Genomic DNA, 22,515 nt, shown 5'->3' on the forward strand with positions numbered 1-22,515 from the left:
ATGAGCTCGTCGTTTGCAGTGGTAAGCAGAGCAACAAACCAAGCATCATTATCCGGATCGACACAGAAAACTAATTTCCTCGTTTTTTCTTTTTGTTGCATGCAACTTTTTTCTTTTATTTTTATTTTTCTTTTTTTTTGTAGCTTTTTGGTGCTGTTGCCATCCTTCTGGTTGTTGCCATACCGTCCAATGTGGCAGGCGGAAAGCGTGAGGCGCCTTTGAACAATGCCTATCTGCCGCCTTCGTCTCCGTCTAGACCTTCGTCCAAGTATGGTGCTCCACCTGCCAGCTCCTATATGCCTCCGGCGTCAGGTCCAGCGCCATCTTTCAACTCTCATCCCAGTCCGTCTAGCAGCTACTCCGCTCCTCCCGCCTCTTCAGGCGGTGCATATCCCGCGCCCGCCCACAGACCTTCCAGCTCGTATGGCGCCCCTGCTCGTCCAGCACCGCCACCATCCTCTAGCTACGGTGCTCCACCAAGTCGTCCCAGCCAATCGTATGGACCGCCGCCAGCTAGGAAGCATCACTCTCGTCGTCCGGCATCGAACTATGGTCCTCCCAAGTCAGCACCACCTTCCCAAAGCTATGGCGCTCCAGCTCCACCGGCACAGAAGTACGGCCCACCTAAATCGTCACCTCCATCGACCAGCTACGGCGCCCCATCTCGTCCATCTTCGACATATGGAGCTCCAAGTGTGAGCAGCTTTGTTCCATTACCTTCAGCCCCGTCAACAAACTACGGTGCGCCCTCCAAGACGCAAACTCTGGGTAGCAGCGGCTACACCTCTGGACCAGCTGCTCCAGCTCCACCCTCATCGTCATACGGCGCTCCATCGAGCTCCAGCTCCTTCCAGCCAGTCTCGTCGCCTTCCTCTCGTTATGGTGCTCCCAGCGGTGGTTCCAGCTCAAGCAGCTACTCTGCTCATGGACCTTCCTCATCGTACTCTGCTCCAAGCCCAAGTGCAAATAGCGGTGGATCTTATCCAGCAGCTCCATCAAGCTCGTATGGAGCTCCATCCGCACCGTCAAGCTCCTACTCAGCGCCTAGTTCCGGATCTAACAGTGGAGGACCTTATCCTGCAGCTCCCTCAAGCTCATATGGAGCTCCATCCGCACCCTCAAGCTCCTACTCAGCGCCTAGTTCCGGATCTAACAGTGGAGGACCTTATCCTGCAGCTCCTTCCAGCTCGTATGGTGCTCCCAGCTCAGCTCCTTCCAACTCGTATGGTGCTCCCAGCTCAGTTCCTTCCAGCTCCTACTCTGCTCCCAGTCCAAGTGCAAACAGTGGAGGACCTTACCCAGCTGCAAAGCCATCTAGCTCATACGGAGCACCAAGCTCAGGTCCCTCGAGCTCCTACTCGGCACCAAGTCGCGGATCTAACAGTGGAGGACCTTATCCTGCAGCTCCCTCAAGCTCATATGGAGCTCCATCCGCACCATCAAGCTCCTACTCAGCGCCTAATTCCGGATCTAACAGTGGAGGACCTTATCCTGCAGCTCCCTCAAGCTCATATGGAGCTCCATCCGCACCATCAAGCTCCTACTCAGCGCCTAGTTCTGGATCTAACAGTGGAGGACCTTATCCAGCAGCTCCTTCCAACTCCTATGGTGCTCCCAGCTCAGCTCCATCCAGCTCTTATAGTGCTCCCAGCTCAGCTCCTTCCAACTCCTATGGTGCTCCCAGCTCAGCTCCATCCAGCTCTTATAGTGCTCCCAGCTCAGCTCCTTCCAGCTCCTATGGTGCTCCCAACTCCGCTCCTTCCAGCTCCTACTCTGCTCCCAGCCCAAGTGCAAGCCGTGGAGGTCCTTACCCAGCTGCGCAACCATCTAGCTCGTATGGAGCTCCAAGTTCCGGTCCCTCCAGTTCCTACTCTGCTCCCAGCTCAAGCGCGAAGAGCGGTGGATCCTATCCAGCGCCTCCCTCTACCTCCTATGGAGCTCCAAGCTCAGCGCCCTCTAGCTCCTACTCGGCACCAAGCCCTGGAGCCAACAGTGGTGGACCTTATCCTGCTGCTCCGTCCAGCTCATACGGTGCTCCCAGCTCGGTTCCCTCCAGCTCCTACTCGGCACCTAGCTCAAGCGCAAACAGTGGAGGATCATACCCATCGGCTCCATCCAGCTCTTATGGAGCTCCAAGCTCGAGCCCCTCCAGCTCCTACTCAGCACCTAGCCCCGGAGCAAACAGCGGTGGATCTTACCCGGCTGCACCTTCCTCATCATATGGAGCACCAAGCTCAGGTCCATCAAGCTCCTACTCTGCACCTAGTGCAGGTGGAAGCAGTGGAGGGCCATATGCCGCAGCTCCCTCTAGCTCATATGGTGCACCGTCAGGACCGTCAAGCGGATCCTCTTTCGGCTCCAGCTCATCGTACTCATCATCCCCGTCCTCTTCCTATAATGCACCTGCAGCGCCTTCCAGCAGCTATGGAGCTCCCAATGGAGATAGCATTCCCAGTGGCCCTTCATCTTCCTATGGTGCACCTTCCCAGGACTCTGGCTATGCCTACTCGGCACCCAGTCAAGTTCCCGAGACCATTCAGCAAGGTTACAGCTCCAACGGCGGCTACACGTACCGCAAGAAGTGAGCAAGGCAACTACTCCTCCAATTGCCTCTTCAGTATCAGGAACTGCAATCGTTCAAGTGCCTTAGAATACTCGTGTCCTCATCCACCACAAAATGATTAAACCATGACCGGTAACCGGTAAGCTTCATTTCATCAAAGATCATCAACTAGCAAAATGGAATTTCCCCAACTGTAAATTATTCGCAACAAAAAAACTCATAAAAAAAACTTTCGACCCTTTACCCCTGGTACAACACTTTGAATATTAGTTGTAATTTGCACTAGACATAATACGTCGAACTTATGTTCGTTTTAATAAAGAAAAATACGTTAAAATGATTACATGAAATAAGCGATTCTTTATTGAATAATTAAGTCTGTTTATAGAGAGATCACTTGTCCAGCTAACAACTTCCTCTCTTCAGACATGAAGCAAACATTCGAGAAATTCTGACAAATGACAGTTGAAGGCTCAATATCCAAACAGTTATGCAAATTACATACAAAATACCGGATATTCAACTGCCACAACACAGAAGCAACATCAGCAGCATCAGCAACATGCACGCCAGCAACCTACTCATACACGACAGCAACATCCACAACAGCAGCAGCAACATCAATTAGAGGGCAATTCTTGTGCGACGTTTGATATGAACTTGTGATGGGATTCCCTCTTCAACATCATCAACAAAACAAGCAACAGTTTACGACTTGAATCTAATTAAGATTGCAATAAGTTAATTACACAAATGCAACAACATAATGAGCTGAGCTTTAATTAGTTTATTATTTTCAGTAAACTACTCGTAACAAACTAATTTACTTCTAACCGTCGCATCGTTAAAGTATTTCACATAAGTTACCTTTTACCTGATGATCTTCTTGCTATGATCTTCTTGTTGTGTGTGATCCGGACTTCAACTGGGTACTTGAAAGAGGTTACCATGTCCCTCCCCCCTCAAACTGCATTTTTATGATGTGAAATTTCCGCTTACGATAATACAGTACCATTGTTTTAAATTGTCATTAGGCAGCTTTTCTTGGGTCTTTTTTCTTTTATTTTGTGCAATAATGTTTGTCGACGTTGCGGGTATTACACAACGAGTCGTATACACACATGGCCATACAAATAGATGCAATAAAATTGCGAAATAAATGTAGAATAAATAATTACACGCCATTTGCATCAACAAAGAAACCATTTTAATATATATATTTGTTGTTTATTAAATACTTTTTTGTTCTCTTTGCTTTTAACATTGATATGTATTTTTTGGTATAATTTGATCATATATTGTTTTGTATATCGTAATCTTGTCTCATTTTTTTGTCAATTATATTTAACATACTTGCAATCTGCCACTAAATAGGTATGTATGTATTTATACATCAATTGATTATTATGGCATGGTTAAACAACAATAGGTGAAAGAATAACCCTAAAAACCCAACATACTAATAGTTTAGAGATCAACAAATTACGCTTATCATTTCCTATCAAGTATTTACGAGTAGTTCAATTCATTGCAATACCAACTTCAGCTCATCTCTTCTAATCTCATCATTTAATACATAAAATAGTTGGTGGTTTTGTTGTTAGTAACTTGCTTAAAAAACTTAAAAAACAATTAAGTTTCTTATATACAGAGTTTGTTTCTTGCTGCATAAAATCAACACTTGATTTTCATTTTTTATTCTCTTTTTTTCTCGTATTTGGAAATTTTATTAACAATTGCTGAAGAGTTTCTTCAACCGAACTTGACGTTTTCAGTAATAAATATACATTCAGATTTTTTTAAATAAATAACAACAACTAACAGCAATTAAGGGCAAGAACATAGATGTTTAAGTACAGTTGTAGCCAAAATAAAGGCATTACTTGATCGAATTTTATTTAATAGTTAAGTATAATAAAATATTGTAAAATAAAATATTCAACGAATGTAAATCAGCGATTACTGTTTTACAAACTCAGAAAAGATTTATTAACTATAATTCAACTATTCATAAAGATTTTGCTATTTTGAAAAATAAAAAAAAAATAGTTCTGGAGATCATAATACTAAATACTAAGCCAAATGCTCGTTAAAAACTCAGACGGAAAATGTCATTATTATTTCGACCACAACTGTATGCTTGTATGTACTTTTTTAAATGGACATTGAATAAGCCCAAATTTAGTTTTAACTCTTAGTTAACTTATGTAGAGTTTAAAAAGAGAACTCTTATTGCCCCCAAAGCTCAATCAAAAAGCAGTCAACATTTAAGTATATATTACATTTCAAGTAGTTTCACATAGATAATTATTCACATTATTATTTAAATTTTGACATTAACAAACGAGCCAAGAGTATGATGGAATGAACAATAGAACAGTTTGGAACAATAAATTTTGAATTGATTTCAATTTTCATTGGTAAAGAGAAAAAAACAAGTTCAACTTGATTTAATTTTGGTATTTCGGATAAGGTTTTAGGCAGCACGTGTTGTTTTTTTTGGTACGATCAAATAGGTTTGCCAATATCAAATACCGCCGAGAATCATAGATATGTTTTTCACTTGGTATAATCTTACTAAATTCAGTGTATCGCTTTCTCTCTATATATAGGTATATATAAATAGGTATATGTATAACTGTGTATATACGCATTAGGTACTATGACGCAACATTTCTAACATTTCGATATGTATTATGTTATGTATAGTTCATTTGTGTTAGTTAGTTAGTTTTTGTGGTTTTTGCTCTTTGAGAGCAGCTAAAATTCTTTTGCCTATATAACGCTCCATTCAATTGGTTTACATATACGTATTATATAATATTATTATTCAGTTGCATTCATGATATGTTTCAATTTCGTTTTTTAGTCACCTTTGATCATTGTTTGTTCGTTTTGCTGCTAGTAATATGCATACATTTTTGCTTGTGGAAGGACACATGATTCACATTAGATGCACGTAAAACTGTAGGATCAATACAAATCTATATATTTATAGTTATATATGCGGGCTCATTATTTTCTCAAACAAACAATTTATCAATTACACAAGGTACACAAATTACATAATAAACAAACGAATTGAATTTAATTTTAATCATATCGATATATATGTATATAATATTATGTACTCCTTTTTTTTTGCCTTTTTCATCCTAAACTCTATAGAATAATACGTATGTAATTTGAATGCATTTCTTGTTGAATGGAAAATGCAATTGATATGTTTTCAGTTACTTTCAGTTTTGACATTGATATGTTTAATTGATCGTTTGTGTAGTTTTCGTTATATTTAACATTTATACAATGGATATGCCTCGATTTATATTATATATATATATTATACTTCTTCAGTAATTCTATGTGAAAGCCTTTGTAATTGAGAAAACCGGACAAAGACAAAGCAGAGTTAAGCCATTGCATACGCATCTGAAGCACTTTATACTAGCATAACGTACGTATGCTAAATACTCCTTAGGGCTGAGAACCTAAAACTGTTGTATCTACGAGGACAAGGCTCAGAAGGCGGTGTTGTCCTGCTCTGGCGTGGGCATGGCCATAGATTGACTTTGTCCACCACCACCACCTGACTTCCCAGTGGCCGTGTCCAGCATTTTCTGTACTTGAGCCTGTGCCGTTTGCTGATTCATACGTCGCGCCTCCGCAACGGGCAAATCATCATCGGATTCCAGCGCCGGATTGATGCGTCCATTACGTTCATCCTTGCCCGCCATTGTGGCAGCGCCATAGGATCGGGCCAGCGGACCAGCCATCACAGACAGCTGCTCTCCGGACTCGGCTGGATCGCCTACTCGCTGCACATCCTCGGGTATATTGACCACACAGCGGAAGTAATCGTAGCTTGGCGGCAACTTGCCCGACTCAAACATCATTCTATGATAAATAAATGGGAAAATATTTTGAAAATCAGGGAATAACACCGAAGCCGGTGTTGGAACCGTTAACCGAAACTAACCGTTTAATTTTTAGTTCTCTTTCAAGAACCGAAAACCGAAACGCTTGTACCGGTTCGGTTGTGGTAAAGTTGCTAGGTCAAAGAGTTGACAAACTTCAAACTGTCATAACTTTGGAAAAAGTTTACCGGTTTTCAATGGGAGTGCCATATTGATCATGATTAGGTCTCTTAATTCATACTGCATTTAATTTCTTGTATTTAGAAAATTTTATTATTTTTCGACCCTCATAGCCATGTATCCACGTTAATGGTAAGGGTCCCCCCTTTGAAATTTTGAAAATGAAAATTTTTAAATCTCAAGTTTTAACTTTTAATCAATTCCTTATATCATAATTAGTATGAAACGATACTTTGAACTTGACTCTGAGGACTTTCATTTTCTTGTAAAGTCGTTAGGTCAGAGACTTGAGCAACTTCGAACTGTCATAACTTTGGAAAAACTTTCTCGATTTTCAAGCGGAATGACATTTTGATCATGGTTTGGCATCTTAATTCATTCTGCATTTACATTTTATTTAATTTGTTCAAAATATTTCATTCCTCTTATCAATTTAAAATGTTTCAAAATAGATTTGGTGTACCGTTAAGTACCAATACTGATACCGAAATCGAAAGAAGAAAACTGAAATAGAACCTTTTACCAATATATTTGTTTCGAAACGTACCGAAACCGTAACCTTTATTGGTTTTGGTTTGAATCTTTGTTTAATCTTAAGTCGATATCAAACCTATCCATGCGACCCATTGCCGCAAAATTGTACAAAATAACCTACATTCTACATTTTTGTGTTTCAACATAGCTATGGGTATAAAAATAGCAATTCTCTCAAATTTAATTTTTACTCACTTAGTCCACCAGGAGACAAAGATGAGCGTGATGAGGCTCATCAACATGGCCATGGTGCGGAAGGGAAACAGCTGCGTTTGCGTCTCCTCATCGTAGCCGGGAAAATGGATGAGGGCAGGCAATCCCAAAATGACTTCGCCCCCTGACAGTCGAATGAACAGAGCCACAATGTAAGCCGCCAAACTGCCATAGGTATTGCAGTGCTTCTTGAAGTGCACCACCATGAGGAGCTGTGGGAACAGAATGACGTAGACCAGATCCGAGCACATGGACCTGGATCGAAAAGATGGTGCACGCACTTATGCAGATTAGCTTGTCAATCAAACTAGACAATATGCCAATATACCCACCATAAACCGTAGATGGAGGGTATGGTGAGTGCCATAATTGTGGCCAAAATACCCACAACAACGATGGAGACGCGCATTACCCAAATGATTTCCATTTCGGAAGCCTTTTGACGGAAAATCAATTTGTAGACATTGCGTGCAAACATCGAGGCCGCCGACAGCACGGAGGAGTCGGCCGAGGACATGACAGCAGCCGATACCGCACCCAGGCCAAAGAAGGAAACAAAATCGGGCGTCAGATACTGCAGTACCATGGGCAAAATCATGCTGGTTTGATCAACGGTCAGCGGATAAGGACCCTTGTAATCCGTCTCATTCCAAGCTGTCAAAGGGAATCGAAATTAGCCAATGAATAAAGCATCTTCAGTTGAAAGATACTCACGAGTTGCCTTTGCGATGGCGCCAATAAGCACTGGAGGAATGGCCATCAGGATGCAACCGGCGGCAGCCACATACGACAACAGCTGAGCTCTGCCCGCCGTCTTGCTGGAGAGGACACGCTGGAAGTAAACCTGCCATGGAATGCCACCAAAAACAAGAAGCAGGCCATAGTCTATGTAGAACCAACGTTGCTTCGGCTCCACATGTCCAATCCAATCCACTTCCATGTCACTTAGACTGCGTACATGCTCATTGGTCCAGGCAAACGGTATGCACATCCAGAGGCCAATAAAGATGCAGAAGAGCTGAATAACATCAGTGTAGGCCACTGAATAGAGGCCACCAAAGAGCGTGTAGAAAATGGCAATGCCCGACGACAAGATGACCGAGGTGCGATGATCCATGTCGATAATGACTGACAGCGTGGCGCCCAAAGCAGCAAGGATGCCTGCCGCCCAGAAGACCTCGCCACAAAGCGCAGGCAGAAACAAGAGTCCGCCCATGCGTTCACCAAATGAATCCTGCAGCGGATCTAGCATGGTAATGTAGCCCTGCTTTCGCATAGGATTCGCAAAAAAGATGCCACCTAAGTATGGAAATGATTTTTAATTAAAGTATGTATAACAATTTCATGAGCTTTCTTTATAATTAAAAACTAGCAATTTTTTACTAATCGATTTAATAAAACAAAAAAATTATGTTTATGAATTATATTAGGTTAAGGTACAGGCCGAAACCTTTGATTTAAGGATTCTTCGCCCGCGAATAAAACCGAAATCAATCTTTTTTGTTTTAGACAATTAAATTGAATCTGTACAAAAAAAATTTTGTCAAGAACTTACCGAATACCAAACTAAGAGCATAACCAAAGGGCGCCTGACACCAGACCAGCCCCGAGGTGTAAATCGCCTCAGCGGTGCCATTAATATAGCCTCCACCCACCCAGGTAGCTGTCGATGAGAAAGAAACACATTAGCAAAGTCACAAATAAAAAAATGAACAACGAACTCACCTGTCATTGTAAATATGCCCACGAAGAGTCCAATTGAACGACCTGCCAACATGACCTCCTCCTCGGAATCATTGCCCGCCTGCTTCTTGCGTCCAGCCCAAATGCCCACAGCCAAAATGAGCACATAGAAGAGCACAATGCTAAAGAAACCAGCTATGTTGAACATCTCGAGTTGCTGGCGAAGTAACCTTGTAAAGAAAGTCCTTGAGATGCGGGCGAAAACTTCTCTTTGTGCTCGCTGTGCTTATTAAAACCAATACTTTCGACCTTATAGCTGGAGTGGGAGAGAGAGAGAGAGAGTAAGGTAGTAAGAGTGAGTGAAGCAGAGGGGGGTAAGGTGACTAGCATAATTATACATAGTGTTGCATGCGTTTAGTTGCACTCATTTTTCAATTAGGTCGCTGCAGCGCAGTATTAAATATTAAGCCATTTTATTGGACGCCACCCACAACAACAAGCACCAAGGACACATCGTCCACCCATCCACCTTCTGTAGTTGACCTTTACGCAAGGATTATCCGTGAGGGGACATGACATGGCCTTTGAACATTTATGTCCTTGTTAATGGCGCGCAATTAACTAACTTGCAACAATCAATTGCAACACGAGCAACACTAAAGGTCCTTGCCACTTTCCTTTCCTGTCTGTTGCGTATTTAATAAGGCTTAAATGACAACGTCAATTAGTTACAGCAATTTTTAATTGAAATGTTCGTAACTTGTGTCTTAGACAAATAAGTAAGTCAGGGCAAGTGCACTTATTCACAAGTAAACTCTTTGATTTTATCCCGTAATTTATCACATTTTCTTTAAGGATTTTCCTATGTCGAAACGTTTGCTATCGTATTTATTAATTTGAACTTTAAAACATATAATGTCATGTGAAGTAAATAGTTAAATTTTTCACTGACCAGTTAAGGTTTCAGATAAGTAAATGAAAAATAATTTGTCGTAAAAAATAATACAAATTTAATAATATGTTACAGTTAAAATTCAACCTGTACTTTTTGTCAAGTTTTTGTTGATCTATAATTGTTACAATGGCATAGGTACCTATTTCTAAATTTAATCCTTCTCTTCGTTAATGGCCAATACTTTACAATTATTGTTTATAAATTATACTGCTAATTATATCCAGTGATCGCAAGAGTTATATCAATTAATAACTCCTTATAATTATTTTTTATTGCTTGTTTCAATGGCAATATTTTCTTAGAAATTTTGCTTTGTCTAAGCATAAGCCATAATTAACCATAATTAAGTAGCGACTTAACATTCTCTTTGTCAAATTTGCAAGTCAGAGGGTAGGACAATTTTGCTTCATTCACAAAACAATTCGTAAAAGGGCAACTGAACAACAACAATAATTACAACAGTGATAACCATAACAAAAGCAATAAAGTGGAGAAGCTGCCAAAGGCTGCTTCCACTATCAATAACTGAGAGAGTAGGCCACAATCTCTGCGCATGTCCCAATGCATTTGCGGGCAATCGAACTCACCTTTGCTAATGTTAAAACCTATATGTGTGCTTACGAGTCTGCGTGTGTATGTGTGTTCGTGTGTGTGAGTGCTTGTACGTCAAGTTCAAAGCAGGCGTTAAGCAATGCGACGAGTCTTCGCGTTTCACGTTCCGCGTCCCGCTTCCCACGACGACCCACGTCTCGTTTTATTTAACGACGGCAAATGCGCGCGCCAATCAAATGCGCCTTAGCTTATGCAACATTTCTTAAACAATTTGAATTGTGTGCGACTACTTTTCATTTGCTAACGAAAGCAGATCACAGACACCAGTAACAACAATTAATTAATTAATATGTATGTATATATATATATATAATTGCTTGTATATAGATAGGACTTTAATTAAGCAATATTGCCGCGAAATTCGACAGGAACCAGCAGCAGTCGCCCCAACGAAGGGACGTCTTTTGAGACGGACTGTTACGCGTTTTAAAATGTAACCCACACATGTGCTCCAGCTATTGAGAAGTCATGTGGCGTCGGCATTAATACAAATTTTTATCAGCGCCAATTAATATAATGCTTGAAATAAACCGTTTTATTACAAATTTATGTAACGCATTAACAATTAAAATTTATTCAGGCGCCGTTCGGTGGCATTGACTCGTTTTGACTTTCCATTAAAATCGAACTCGAAATGAAAACGCAACGATTTTAATTAATGGAAATATTTGGGCTTATTTAATCGGCAATTGGTCATAAACAAATATGATTCGACTATTGGTAAACTAAGGACTCGTCCCCACGGTCAACCGTTTGCCGTACCGACGAAAAGAGTAGCAAAATTATAACTGAATTGGAAGTTCAAGTGTTGGAGCCTTAACAGCGGCAACCATCGATGTCTCGGCAATCGCGTTCATTGTCTGTACGTGCGCAGGAATTTCTAATGCGTTCACTCCCCCTCAATGGTTCCAGTGGAAAGCGAATAAAGCGAGCAAGCATTAGGGGTTGGAATAGTTAGGGGTTGATACCAGATGGGGTATTGGCTTATCACAGCAATGCTTGGGGAAATCGGCAGGTAATTGCTGAGAGTGTGTTGAAAAGCCTCAAGCACAGATATCCCCTTTATCATCTTCTTTACAGCAATGAACAGCGAGCTTTTAATTTAAGTTATTAATAATTAATATTATATTGATGTACAATAAAGATAAAATGCATATGAATGGAGAGAAAAAGTATTATAATAAATACAATCTGCGCATAAACTATTCTAATATCAAATGCTTAAAATACAAACAATTTGTTCAAATTAGTAGCCGAACTTATCGTTCAGGTGCGTGATTCCATCCCCACTTTGATTTGTAGGTGGCACCCACTTGGCGTACTTTTCATCATCCTCATGCTCAGCCAACTCATTTAGATCCATGTCCACATCTTGACGCTGCTTGTTGCGTTGTCGAGCACGTTGACGTCGTTTTCTGTGAGCGGCCTCTTCAGCGCTTTGTTCCTCAGAGTTCAATTCGCTGCTGGCTGCCGGGTCTGTTTGTGGGTCCGTGATGTCTGCTGAAGTTTCAACTGGTGCAGTCGGCACTTCCGCTGTCTTTTCAATTGACTTCACCACATTGCATTTGCTTATGGCATCCGGTGCAGCTATTATATTGTGCGAGTCCACTTCCGACTCAGCTGTTGGATTTCTTTCCTTTGAACCCTCACTAGTCGATTGTTTTGTAACTGCATCCGTTTTTATCTCTTCCTCCTCCTCCTCTTCAACTTCCTCTTCATCGGATTCAAAAACATTCGCTTGCACTTTGGGCCGAATACTTGGAACCGCTTTGACCACTTTAAATTTACTAAACTGATTTCTCTTGCCAATCATTGGCAGCTGCTTCTTGTTTACATTGCTTTCTGGATCCTTGTTGACAGACACGGAGCTGGCACTCGACCCAAGAAAAGGCAGTGCTGTTGGCTTTGCGATTTTAATTAGCCGTTGTAACTTCTGTTTCTCACTCCTTATCCGTTGCTCCTCAAGCTGCAATAAAAACATTATCAGATTAGGTTTTATATTAATGATTAAATACTTTACTTACCCGCAACTTCTTGATCTCAGTCTTATCCACTGGCGTGACATTTTCACTGAGGGTATCCATAAAATTGTCCAAGTCATCCTCGACGCTTTGTTGTTTGACTGCCAGCTCTTTTAATCGCTTTTCGTTTTGTTGGTATGCTGTAATCTCCTGTTCGACTTTCTCTAATTCTTCATTGAGCTCAGATTCCTGCTTAAGCTGTGAGAATAGAGTTTTAATATAATTCAATTTGTATTTTGTAGTCATTGCAAATTATCATTACCAAATCATCATAGGTAAGCGCAACACTTGTCCCTGTATTTTCCAACCGTTGTTTCTTCCTTGCCACATCACCAGTTCGATCCCAGAACTCATCTTCATCATCAGAATCTCCAGTTTTCAAGACCTTGCGCTTTTGTGACTCTTGATTGGCCTGTCGCAACACACCATGCCGATCGAGGGTGCGACATGCCTCCAATGCACACTGCACCACGCAATCCTTTTTGCGTCCCTTGTGTGACACCTCCACAACGATTGGTCTGCCATTTGAGTCATCTATAGGAAGCTCAACACGGCATACAAACGATGCTTGAGACAGCTCATCACATTTGTACTCCAGAGTGAGACCTTCACGCTCAAAGAAACCACGAAGCGTCCGCTTTGGGTCATCAAAGAAAAGCTCCTCGTTATTTGTACTGGCGTAGGGATTATGTGTAAGATCGGTCTCTTCGTCGGCATCCTCGCTCATTCCCCAGCTGGCTCCTTCATTGCGTTCTTGCTCCAAGGCTTCTTCAGCTTTTCGCACCTTCTCAGCAACAGCCGCCGCAATTTGTTGATCTCGTTGTTCTCGTAGCTCGGTAACCGTCAGCTCCGATTCGGGCTCCTCATCCTCGCTGGGTCCCTGCAATATATAGACCCGAGTGCTACTTCCCAGCTTAAGCATGTGGCCAACACGAATGCGTATAAATACACGCGGCGGAATACGTTGTTTGTTAAGAAAGGTGCCGTGTGTGCTGCCCAGGTCATAGATGTACCAACCCTCAGGCTGTTCTGATTTTAAGGAATTCTCAGTGCCCTCCTCCTCTTCGTCACTTTCCGCATTGGTATTCGACTTTGGTTTGTACTGAAGTACTGCATGATATCGAGATATTGTTGGATGTGCCATGGACACATCATTGTCGGGAAGACGACCAAAGCTCCAGACAGCCTGTTGTTGTAGCTCTTTAACTTCGTCAATTATCTGACCCGACTTGAGCACCTCAAATCTGTAGTTTTCATGTGCGGCAGGAGGTTTAGACCACTTTGGCACTTTGTATGGACTGGCACTATTTAATTGGGAAACTTTCGATGAAGCTGACGCTTCCTCTGCCGGATTTTCCTCTGCAACAGTGTCGTTTTTAGGCGCCGCTGGCAAAACAGGTACTTTGAAATCTTCCATTTTGCATTTAAGCTAACTAATAAACGTTTAAACACATGGTCAGTTGCCGCTTTTTCTAATGTTTTTATTTTTTGGTGTTTATTAAGTGCGATTCAATTATCGATAACCGCAATACTTAAATCGCACACTAGGGATGTCGAAATATCATCTATATATAGATAGATATTTTATGTGATGATATGTTTTTGGGCGATATTTTTTCTGGCGATAGTATCAATATCGTCATAATTATTTGATATACCTGTGTGAAATTTTTTTTGATATTGATATTTTTAAAAATACCAACATCCCTATCGTACACTCGCATTCTTGGGGATAATATGCTATCGATAATCAATCGATAAGTCATCTACAAGAATGTACTAAATATGGTGTATTTTATTTAAAATGAAAAAGTTGGTAGTCCGCAAATGAAAGACGCGGCAATATTTTATTTTTGTTTTGCTAGTTAGTTTAAATTTTATAAAAATAGTATTAAATAAATAATTAACAATTATGAACGATGGCATTCTCGCAATCCTTCGAGTTTGGCGACAGCACCTTCATGAAACTGGAGAACGAGGTAAAAGTCTCACACACCGGAAATCTCAACAATGGCAATCCACAAACAAATGGATTGGAAATCATACAAGAATCACCGCCAAACCTTAAAATCAAATCACAGCGCATGCACACACAGGGAATAAAAAATAGGTCGAACGTATCACAGCGCCAACAGTTTCGACGCAGCAAATCCGACTCCAAGCTGGGAAAGTCAACGATAGTCACCAATGCCAGCTGTGAGCAATATTCCCAGTTCTTTAAAGATGATTTTTCATATGATAAAATCCAGGCAAAGCCAAAGCACATCGATTTGGAAAGAACGACACCAGAGGAATCTTTAGTGCGTGTCTCACAAATACAAGCAGATTTGGATGAGGATGCAGGAATATTTGAAGATGCCTCAGAAGAGTGCGACATCAACACCACGTCCATTTTTGAAGCACAGATTTGCACTGAAGATGTATTCGACACGGAGACAGAGCCGAAAACTGTGGAAAGTAGAAACCACTCGCCTATTGAATTGGATAACCTCGACCAAAGCAGTTTCCTCTGCCCAGCTAGGGATACACAGGCATCAGAGCAACTGCAGCAGGATCTGCGACGTAGCCACTGCGAGCTGACCAGGCAAAGTGTTTACCAATGCCAAGAAATGTCCAGAATGACGCAGAACCTGAGCAGCATGTCACCCAGTCAGTTGCGCTTGTCTCCCAACAGTCCCAGCATTGTAAGTGATCCAACTCCAGCTATAAGCAATGAGCCTGTAGATCTGAATGCTCTCAAGCTGATCTCAGCATGGAATCTTCCGCACAGTGTGCTCAACGAGTACAAGAAGAAAGGTGTCGTCCAGATGTTCGACTGGCAGGTTGAATGCCTCAGCAAACCCAAGGTGCTCTTTGAGCATTCGAATCTTGTGTATTCCGCTCCCACTTCAGCTGGCAAAACTCTGGTCAGTGAAATCCTACTGCTGAAAACCGTTCTGGAACGTGGTAAAAAGGTGCTTCTCATATTACCCTTCATCTCTGTAGTGCGGGAGAAGATGTTCTACCTGCAAGATCTACTGACACCTGCGGGCTACCGTGTTGAAGGTTTCTTTGGCGGCTACACTCCTCCTGGTGGCTTTGAGAGCATTCACGTGGCCATCTGCACCATTGAAAAGGCCAATTCGATCATCAACAAGCTACTGGAGCAAGGAAAACTCGATGAGATTGGCACAGTTGTCGTAGACGAAGTGCATCTTATCTCAGATGCAGGACGTGGTTACATTCTAGAGTTACTATTGGCCAAGGTGCTTTACATGTCGCGCAAGAATGCGCTTCAAATCCAGGTCATAACCATGTCCGCCACGCTGGCCAACGTCCAGCTGCTACAACATTGGCTAAATGCCGAGCTCTACATTACCAACTATCGTCCGGTTGCCCTGCAGGAGATGATCAAAGTGGGCAACAAGATCTATGATAATCAGTTGCGTTTTATGCGCGACATTAGCAGAATGTCAGAGGTGCCATCACTTGCCAATGATAGCGATCATGTGGCACAACTGTGCATTGAGACTCTGTTAGATGGCTGCTCCGTCGTTGTCTTCTGTCCCTCCAAGGATTGGTGCGAGAATCTGGCTGTGCAGCTGGCCACAGCTTTGCATGCGCTCATTAAATCTGACAGCAATTTGGCAAAGCGACTCCGCACACATCTCAACACTGAGGCTATTGAGGATGTGAAGCGACAGCTGCGTGATATACCCACGGGTAAGTGCATCAAGTTATTCCTTGACTCTATCTTCTAACCAAGGCTTGGTTTCAGGTCTGGATGCGGTCATGTCCAAAGCAGTTACCTACGCCTGCGCCTTTCACCATGCCGGACTCACCACCGAGGAGCGGGACATTGTTGAGGCCAGCTTTAAGGCAGGCGCACTCAAGGTTATTGTGGCCACCAGCACCTTGAGCTCGGGAGTTAATCTGCCCGCACGTCGTGTGCTTATACGTTCGCCTTTGTTTGGCGGCAAACAGATGAGCTCCTTGACCTATCGACAGATGATCGGACGTGCTGGGCGCACCGGAAAGGATACACTTGGCGAATCTATACTCATCTGTACCGAGAGCAATGCACGCATCGGTCGGGATTTGGTGACGGCCCAGCTGAAACCAATTAGATCATGTCTCGATATGGATGGCAGCGTGAGCTCCACATATATTAAATATCTTATAAATATTTTAATCAAATTTATTTTACAGACACATCTGAAACGCGCCTTGCTTGAGGTCATCTCCTCAGGTGTGGCTAGCACGAGGGAGGACATTGAAAACTTTGTCAATTGCACATTGCTCAGTGCCCAGAATTCATTGGAGTCATCAACAGCAAAGGAGCCAGATCAGGAGGAAGAGGAGGATTCGCACTACATTAATGATGCATTGGATTTCCTTATCGAATATGAGTTTATACGTTTGCAGACGGACGAGGAGACGGACAAACAGAGCTATGTAGCCACTCGGTTGGGCACTGCCTGTCTTGCCTCATCCATGCCACCAACTGACGGCCTCATCCTCTTCGCCGAGCTGCAAAAATCACGCCGTTGTTTTGTGCTGGAATCAGAGCTGCATGCCGTATATCTGGTGACACCCTATTCCGTGTGTTATCAGCTGCAAGATGTTGACTGGTTGCTCTATCTGGACATGTGGGAGAAACTCAATCCCGCCATGAAAAAGGTGGGTGAGCTGGTGGGCGTCAAGGAGGCCTTCCTTGTGCGTGCGATGCGAGGTCAAACAAAGCTGGACTACAAGCTGATGCAAATCCATAAGCGGTAGGTGAAATTATAATTAAATTCTCATAATTATGATTGTCAACTTGTGCTAATTGATTCATGCAGCTTCTACACAGCTCTGGCCCTGCAGGAGCTGGTCAACGAGACGCCCATCAATGTGGTGGCCCATAAATTCAAATGCCAGCGCGGCATGTTGCAGAGTCTACAGCAGATGGCTTCCACATTTGCCGGCATTGTGACTGCCTTCTGCAATTCCTTGCAATGGTCAACACTTTCTTTGGTTGTCTCCCAGTTCAAGGATCGCCTGTACTTTGGAATTCACCGCGATCTTATAGATCTAATGCGTCTTCCTGACTTGACCCACAAGCGTGCGCGAGCTCTTTACGATGCGGGCATTACCAGCCTTGTGGAGCTGGCTAATGTCAATGTGCTGGCTCTGGAGCAGCTGCTTTTTAACTCCCTAAGCTTCGATTCAGCCAAACAACACGATAATGAGAATGCGCTCGAAGCTGCACAGCGTAACTCGGCCAGGAACTTCTTTATCACTGGCAAAGCTGGCATGACAGTCGCCGAGGCAGCCAAATTGCTAATCACCGAAGCCCGTCAGTTTGTACAATATGAGATTGGAGTCGGAAATATTCAGTGGTCACAAGTGGCGCCAAGTCCAAGCCCTACAGCGGATGCAGGCTTAAAACCAACTGGGAGTAATTTAGGAGTTGAACAACTGCATATGTCTGTGGAGGAGGAACATCCAAAGCAAGAGTTGATCAGCTCCCAAAACAAACGCAAGTCTTCAGACAGCGAAGATCGAGCAAGAGTTAAGGTGTCACCACGTAAAATACGCAAGCTCGATCCAGTCGCCCCTAAGCCCGAAAAGTTGCAGAAGATTGCAATGAGTAAGCAGCAGCAGACGCCAAAGATTCCAATGAGCAATCCCCAGCAGAATGCCAAGGAAACCGCAAAAATAAACAATGTTGCTCAGCCCGAAAAGATGCCAAAGATTCCCCTTAGTATAGTTCTGCAAAAACCGGAGGAAAACCCAAAAATAACCAAGCTTGCTGAGCAGAACGAGTTCCAAAAGGTACCAATGAATAAACACCTCCATAAGCCGAAGGAAAGTCCACAAATAATAGCGGTTCCAACGAAAGATGATGTAAAACTCGAGCCAATATCAAAATCTCAGCTAAATACTCAAGCACAACCTTCGATAGGTACAGATACTCTACCAGCATTGAAGCCACTAATGGAGTCCAACCGGATCAACTCAATTGGAACAGTCAAAGTAAATGCACCTGCTGTGGAAACTGAGGAGAAACCCAGCACTAGCGAATCCAGTCGAAAAGAGCTGCTGAAAAAGGAAATGGAGGAACGTCGTCGCATTGCCATGATGAAAATAAACAAGAGACGTGCGGAAATGGAAAACGTGCGTCAGGGTTTGCCAACAAATGCGCCAGCAGAGACAATGGTCGGATCTACGCCACCAACAACAAAACTGGACAGCAATAAGGAGAACAAATGTGAGAGCAATGTGAAAAGGGAATTCAAGTCACCAACCAAGAGCAGTGAATCAACAACACCCAAAAGAATGGACACCGAGAGCAAGAGCAAAAGCCGAAACAACACACCAATGCAGTTACCACGACGCAGTCCACGAAACCATCAAAGTACATGCAAGACACCCGCTGTTGACCAGGATCTCTTCACGGGAGATGACTCCTTCATGCTGAGCACAGGTGTAACAGCAGCGCTCACTGCAGCTGAATCAAAGATGCAAGCGGATACGGATGAGATTCCCAGCTCACAGCCAAAGGAGCCAGTTGTCTGTAGTGTCCAAACGCCGCATGCATCTCGTCTAATGCGCTCCTATCAGTTGCGTTCCCAGCGCAGACAAACACCCAGATCAAAGCCAACGGAACCAGAGCCTGAAGTGGTAGATGAGCCATCGGAGAATGTCGCTTCCTCGATAGAACTATCCAATTTATCTTTGGAAAACTCGCTGTTGAAGCATCCTCTCCAGCTAAATGCATCGCATATACTCAGCTGCTCCAAGACGGATGAGAATGCCTCCAATTTCAGCAGCATTGATATCGTTGACATCTGTGGCAATCGAGAACTTTTTCAATTGGCATTTGAGGAGCTTCACAAGGCGACTCGCTGTGGATTTAGTATTGGATTACAGGCTCAGGCGGGAAGACGTAAGCCTTTAATTGGCGCCAATCTATTGATCAACCAGGTGGCAGCGGCCGAACAACGTGAAGCAGCGGCAGGCACAGAGATACTCTTCCAGGTGGACGACAACTTCTTTATAGCAGGTGTCGCCTTTTGTCTGGCCGATAACGTGGTTTATTACATGAACCTGCAACCGGAGGAGTCTCAACTGATCAGCAGCGAAACAAAAATGAAGGAATTGTGCAATTTGATGGAGAAACAGGAGCTAACATTACTGATGCACGATGGCAAAGAGCAGCTAAAGACTCTGTGTCATGCTTTGCCTCAATTGCAGACTATTAACGTTATGCTGGAGGATCCCAAGGTGGGCAACTGGCTGTTGCAGCCCGACAGATCGCTTAGCTTTCAAAATATGGTAAATATATATCTAACTATATATATTAAGTGAACGTAACGCAATTCAACTTTGTTCCTTGCAGTGCCAACAGTTCGCCCCAGAGTGTACAGCATTGTCCAATCTTTGTGGCAGTGGACGTGGATATAGCAGCTATGGTCTGGATGCCAGCAGCGCCATAATGCCCAAGGTGCGATCCTCCATCGAGGCATGCGTAACGGTGCACATACTCAACGGGCAAATCGAGAATCTGGAACGCATTGGCTCTGGACATTTGCTCAAGTTCTTTAGAAGTAAGTATCTTCTTTAAGTTGTATACGGTCATAAGTAGGTTCGCTCACATCTGATTTCTTTAACAGAAGTGGAGATGCCCATTCAGGTGTCGCTGTGTAACATGGAATGCATTGGTTTTCCAGCCAAGGAACATCGACTGCAGCTTCTCTTTCAGCAAATGCTCGGCACAATGAAAAAACTAGAGAGCAAAATCTATGAGCTTCATGGATCGCGTTTTAATTTAGGTGCCTCCCAGGCGGTGGCCAAGGTATTGGGACTGCATCGCAAGGCAAATGGACGCGTCAGTACATCCCGACAAATTCTGGAGAAACTGGACTCACCCATATCGCAGCTAATAGTCAGCTATCGGAAGCTGAGCATGCTGCTATCCAAGAACATGCAACCGTTGCTCAAATGCTGCCAGAATAATCGGGTGCATGGCCAGAGTATTACCTACACGGCCACCGGACGTATATCGATGTCCGAGCCCAATCTACAGAATGTGGCCAAGGATTTTGAAGTCGAATTGAACAACGAGAAGATCAATATATCCTGTCGAAGCGCATTTTCGCCAACGAATGACAAGCGCTGTCTACTCTCGGCAGACTTTTGCCAGCTAGAGATGCGGATATTGGCACACTTGTCACAGGACAAGGCGCTGCTAAAAGTGATGAACTCATCGCAGGATCTGTTTACAGCCATTGCAGCGCATTGGAATAACATATCTGAATCGCAAGTATCTGAGCAACTGCGCAACGGCACCAAGCAGATCTGCTACGGCATTGTCTATGGCATGGGAATGCGCAGTTTGGCCGAAGCACTCAAATGCACCGAGCAGGAGGCACAGATGATATCAGAGCAGTTCCATTTGGCATACACTGGCATCAAGTGAGACGCTAGCAATTACTATCGAAACATTTATATCAAATGTCTGTGCTTTCAGAGAGTATACCATGAGAGTTGTCAAGTTTGCACGCAATCACGGCTATGTGGAGACTATAACCGGTCGACGTCGCTACCTGGACCACATCAACAGTGGCGAACCTCAGCTAAAGAGTGTGTATTCTTTTGGTGTTTCTTTATAAACTGTTTTTAACCCATGATTTTTGCAGAGCAAGCCGAACGCCAGGCTGTTAATTCATCTATCCAAGGCTCAGCTGCAGATATAGCCAAAAATGCGATTTTGTCCATGGAGAAGAGCATTCGACGCTATCGGGAAAAGCTTGGTTTAGCTGAAAACTCGGTTAACTTGGTGTTACATATACACGATGAACTTATATTCGAGGTGCCCGTGGAGAAAGCAAAGAAAGTGGCCAAAATTCTGAGTCTCACAATGGAAAACTGCGTTAAAATAAACGTGCCGCTGAAAGTGAAACTGAAAATAGGTCGCAGCTGGGGCGAGTTGAAGGAAGTAAAGGTCTAGGCTTTTTATAGGTTATCAAATTTCACACATGATTTTTATTGTTATTATTTTTATATTTGTGCCTTTTTGGGCTTACAGTTTATTTACTTTGTTTTTGTTCCCATTCTGTCCATGAGCCGGCATAAGCCTTGGCACTGCAATTGTAATGAGTTTTGTGTAAATAAATATACATTTTTATGTATGAGTATGTATGTATGCAATTACTTACTTTTCAAATCCCTTAGTCTTTGCCAGATCTGTAGCACGAGCGGCACGTCCTCCAGCCTTGCAGGAGAATATTATGACGGCATCAGTAGGAGGCTTTGCTCGTCCATAGGATTTTTCGAATTCGGCATCGGGTAAGTTAAAAGCGTTTTCTAAATCAGGCACTGTCATAGAAAAGGTCTGACTAATGAAAAACCTATTAAATAAGTTAAGCTAGGTATTAAGTACTCACAGGGAATGTTAATGCTGGCGGGCAGTGTGCCTGTCTCCTCCAACTCCGATTTGTTGCGCACATCAATTAAATATTTGTCTTTCTGATTGGGAATATCCTTGACTTCCTCGTAGGTGGCCATTGTGTACACTTTATAATAATGTGTTTAACCGAATGAAAGTGAAAAACGAAGACTATCTTATCTTGTTAAAATTAATGCCGGCTAAGTGCACAACATTTTTTGTCGATTACAATCGACTACAACTATCGATATTGAAAGCTGCATAGCGTAAACTTTACAGAATGTTATTGTGCTCTCTGTTAAAGCTCTGCAAAACCTAAAAAAATCGTTTCATCTTGAATTTTAACCCCATTTGTTTCTTGAATTTAACATCAATTTAACCCGTTTAGAACCATTTAAGAAAAACCAGCAAATTTATAAATTGTTCAT

The 22,515-nt window shown here is 43.0% G+C and overlaps 4 protein-coding genes across 4 annotated transcripts; 1 reads left to right on the plus strand and 3 right to left on the minus strand.

Moving 5' to 3' along the window:
* LOC117792576 (DNA polymerase theta) lies at positions 1-21,844 on the plus strand. The gene is made up of 11 exons (XM_034632772.1): positions 1-21; positions 144-894; positions 956-2,238; positions 16,257-16,377; positions 16,433-16,806; positions 16,864-17,429; positions 17,496-19,974; positions 20,039-20,246; positions 20,313-21,114; positions 21,170-21,284; positions 21,341-21,844. The coding sequence occupies exons 1-11, from the start codon at positions 1-3 to the stop codon at positions 21,647-21,649; spliced, it is 7,029 nt and encodes a 2,342-aa protein (XP_034488663.1). The 3' UTR covers positions 21,650-21,844.
* Positions 6,059-9,295, minus strand: LOC117792487 (high-affinity choline transporter 1). Its single transcript, XM_034632653.1, has 6 exons — positions 9,130-9,295; positions 8,960-9,067; positions 8,119-8,703; positions 7,737-8,058; positions 7,387-7,659; positions 6,059-6,457 (listed from the first exon to the last, which is right to left on the minus strand). The coding sequence occupies exons 1-6, from the start codon at positions 9,293-9,295 to the stop codon at positions 6,082-6,084; spliced, it is 1,830 nt and encodes a 609-aa protein (XP_034488544.1). The 3' UTR covers positions 6,059-6,081.
* Positions 11,811-14,165, minus strand: LOC117792486 (kanadaptin). The gene is made up of 3 exons (XM_034632652.1): positions 12,938-14,165; positions 12,679-12,873; positions 11,811-12,620 (listed from the first exon to the last, which is right to left on the minus strand). Exons 1-3 carry the CDS (start codon positions 14,090-14,092, stop codon positions 11,901-11,903), a joined length of 2,070 nt encoding a protein of 689 aa, XP_034488543.1. The 5' UTR covers positions 14,093-14,165; the 3' UTR covers positions 11,811-11,900.
* Positions 21,658-22,296, minus strand: LOC117792489 (rhodanese domain-containing protein CG4456). The gene is made up of 3 exons (XM_034632655.1): positions 22,086-22,296; positions 21,858-22,017; positions 21,658-21,783 (listed from the first exon to the last, which is right to left on the minus strand). The coding sequence occupies exons 1-3, from the start codon at positions 22,204-22,206 to the stop codon at positions 21,729-21,731; spliced, it is 336 nt and encodes a 111-aa protein (XP_034488546.1). The 5' UTR covers positions 22,207-22,296; the 3' UTR covers positions 21,658-21,728.
* Between the last annotated feature and the right edge of the window lie 219 nt (positions 22,297-22,515).

Source organism: Drosophila innubila, assembly GCF_004354385.1.
Source record: "Drosophila innubila isolate TH190305 chromosome 3R unlocalized genomic scaffold, UK_Dinn_1.0 2_E_3R, whole genome shotgun sequence".
Classification (NCBI taxonomy): domain Eukaryota; kingdom Metazoa; phylum Arthropoda; class Insecta; order Diptera; family Drosophilidae; genus Drosophila; species Drosophila innubila.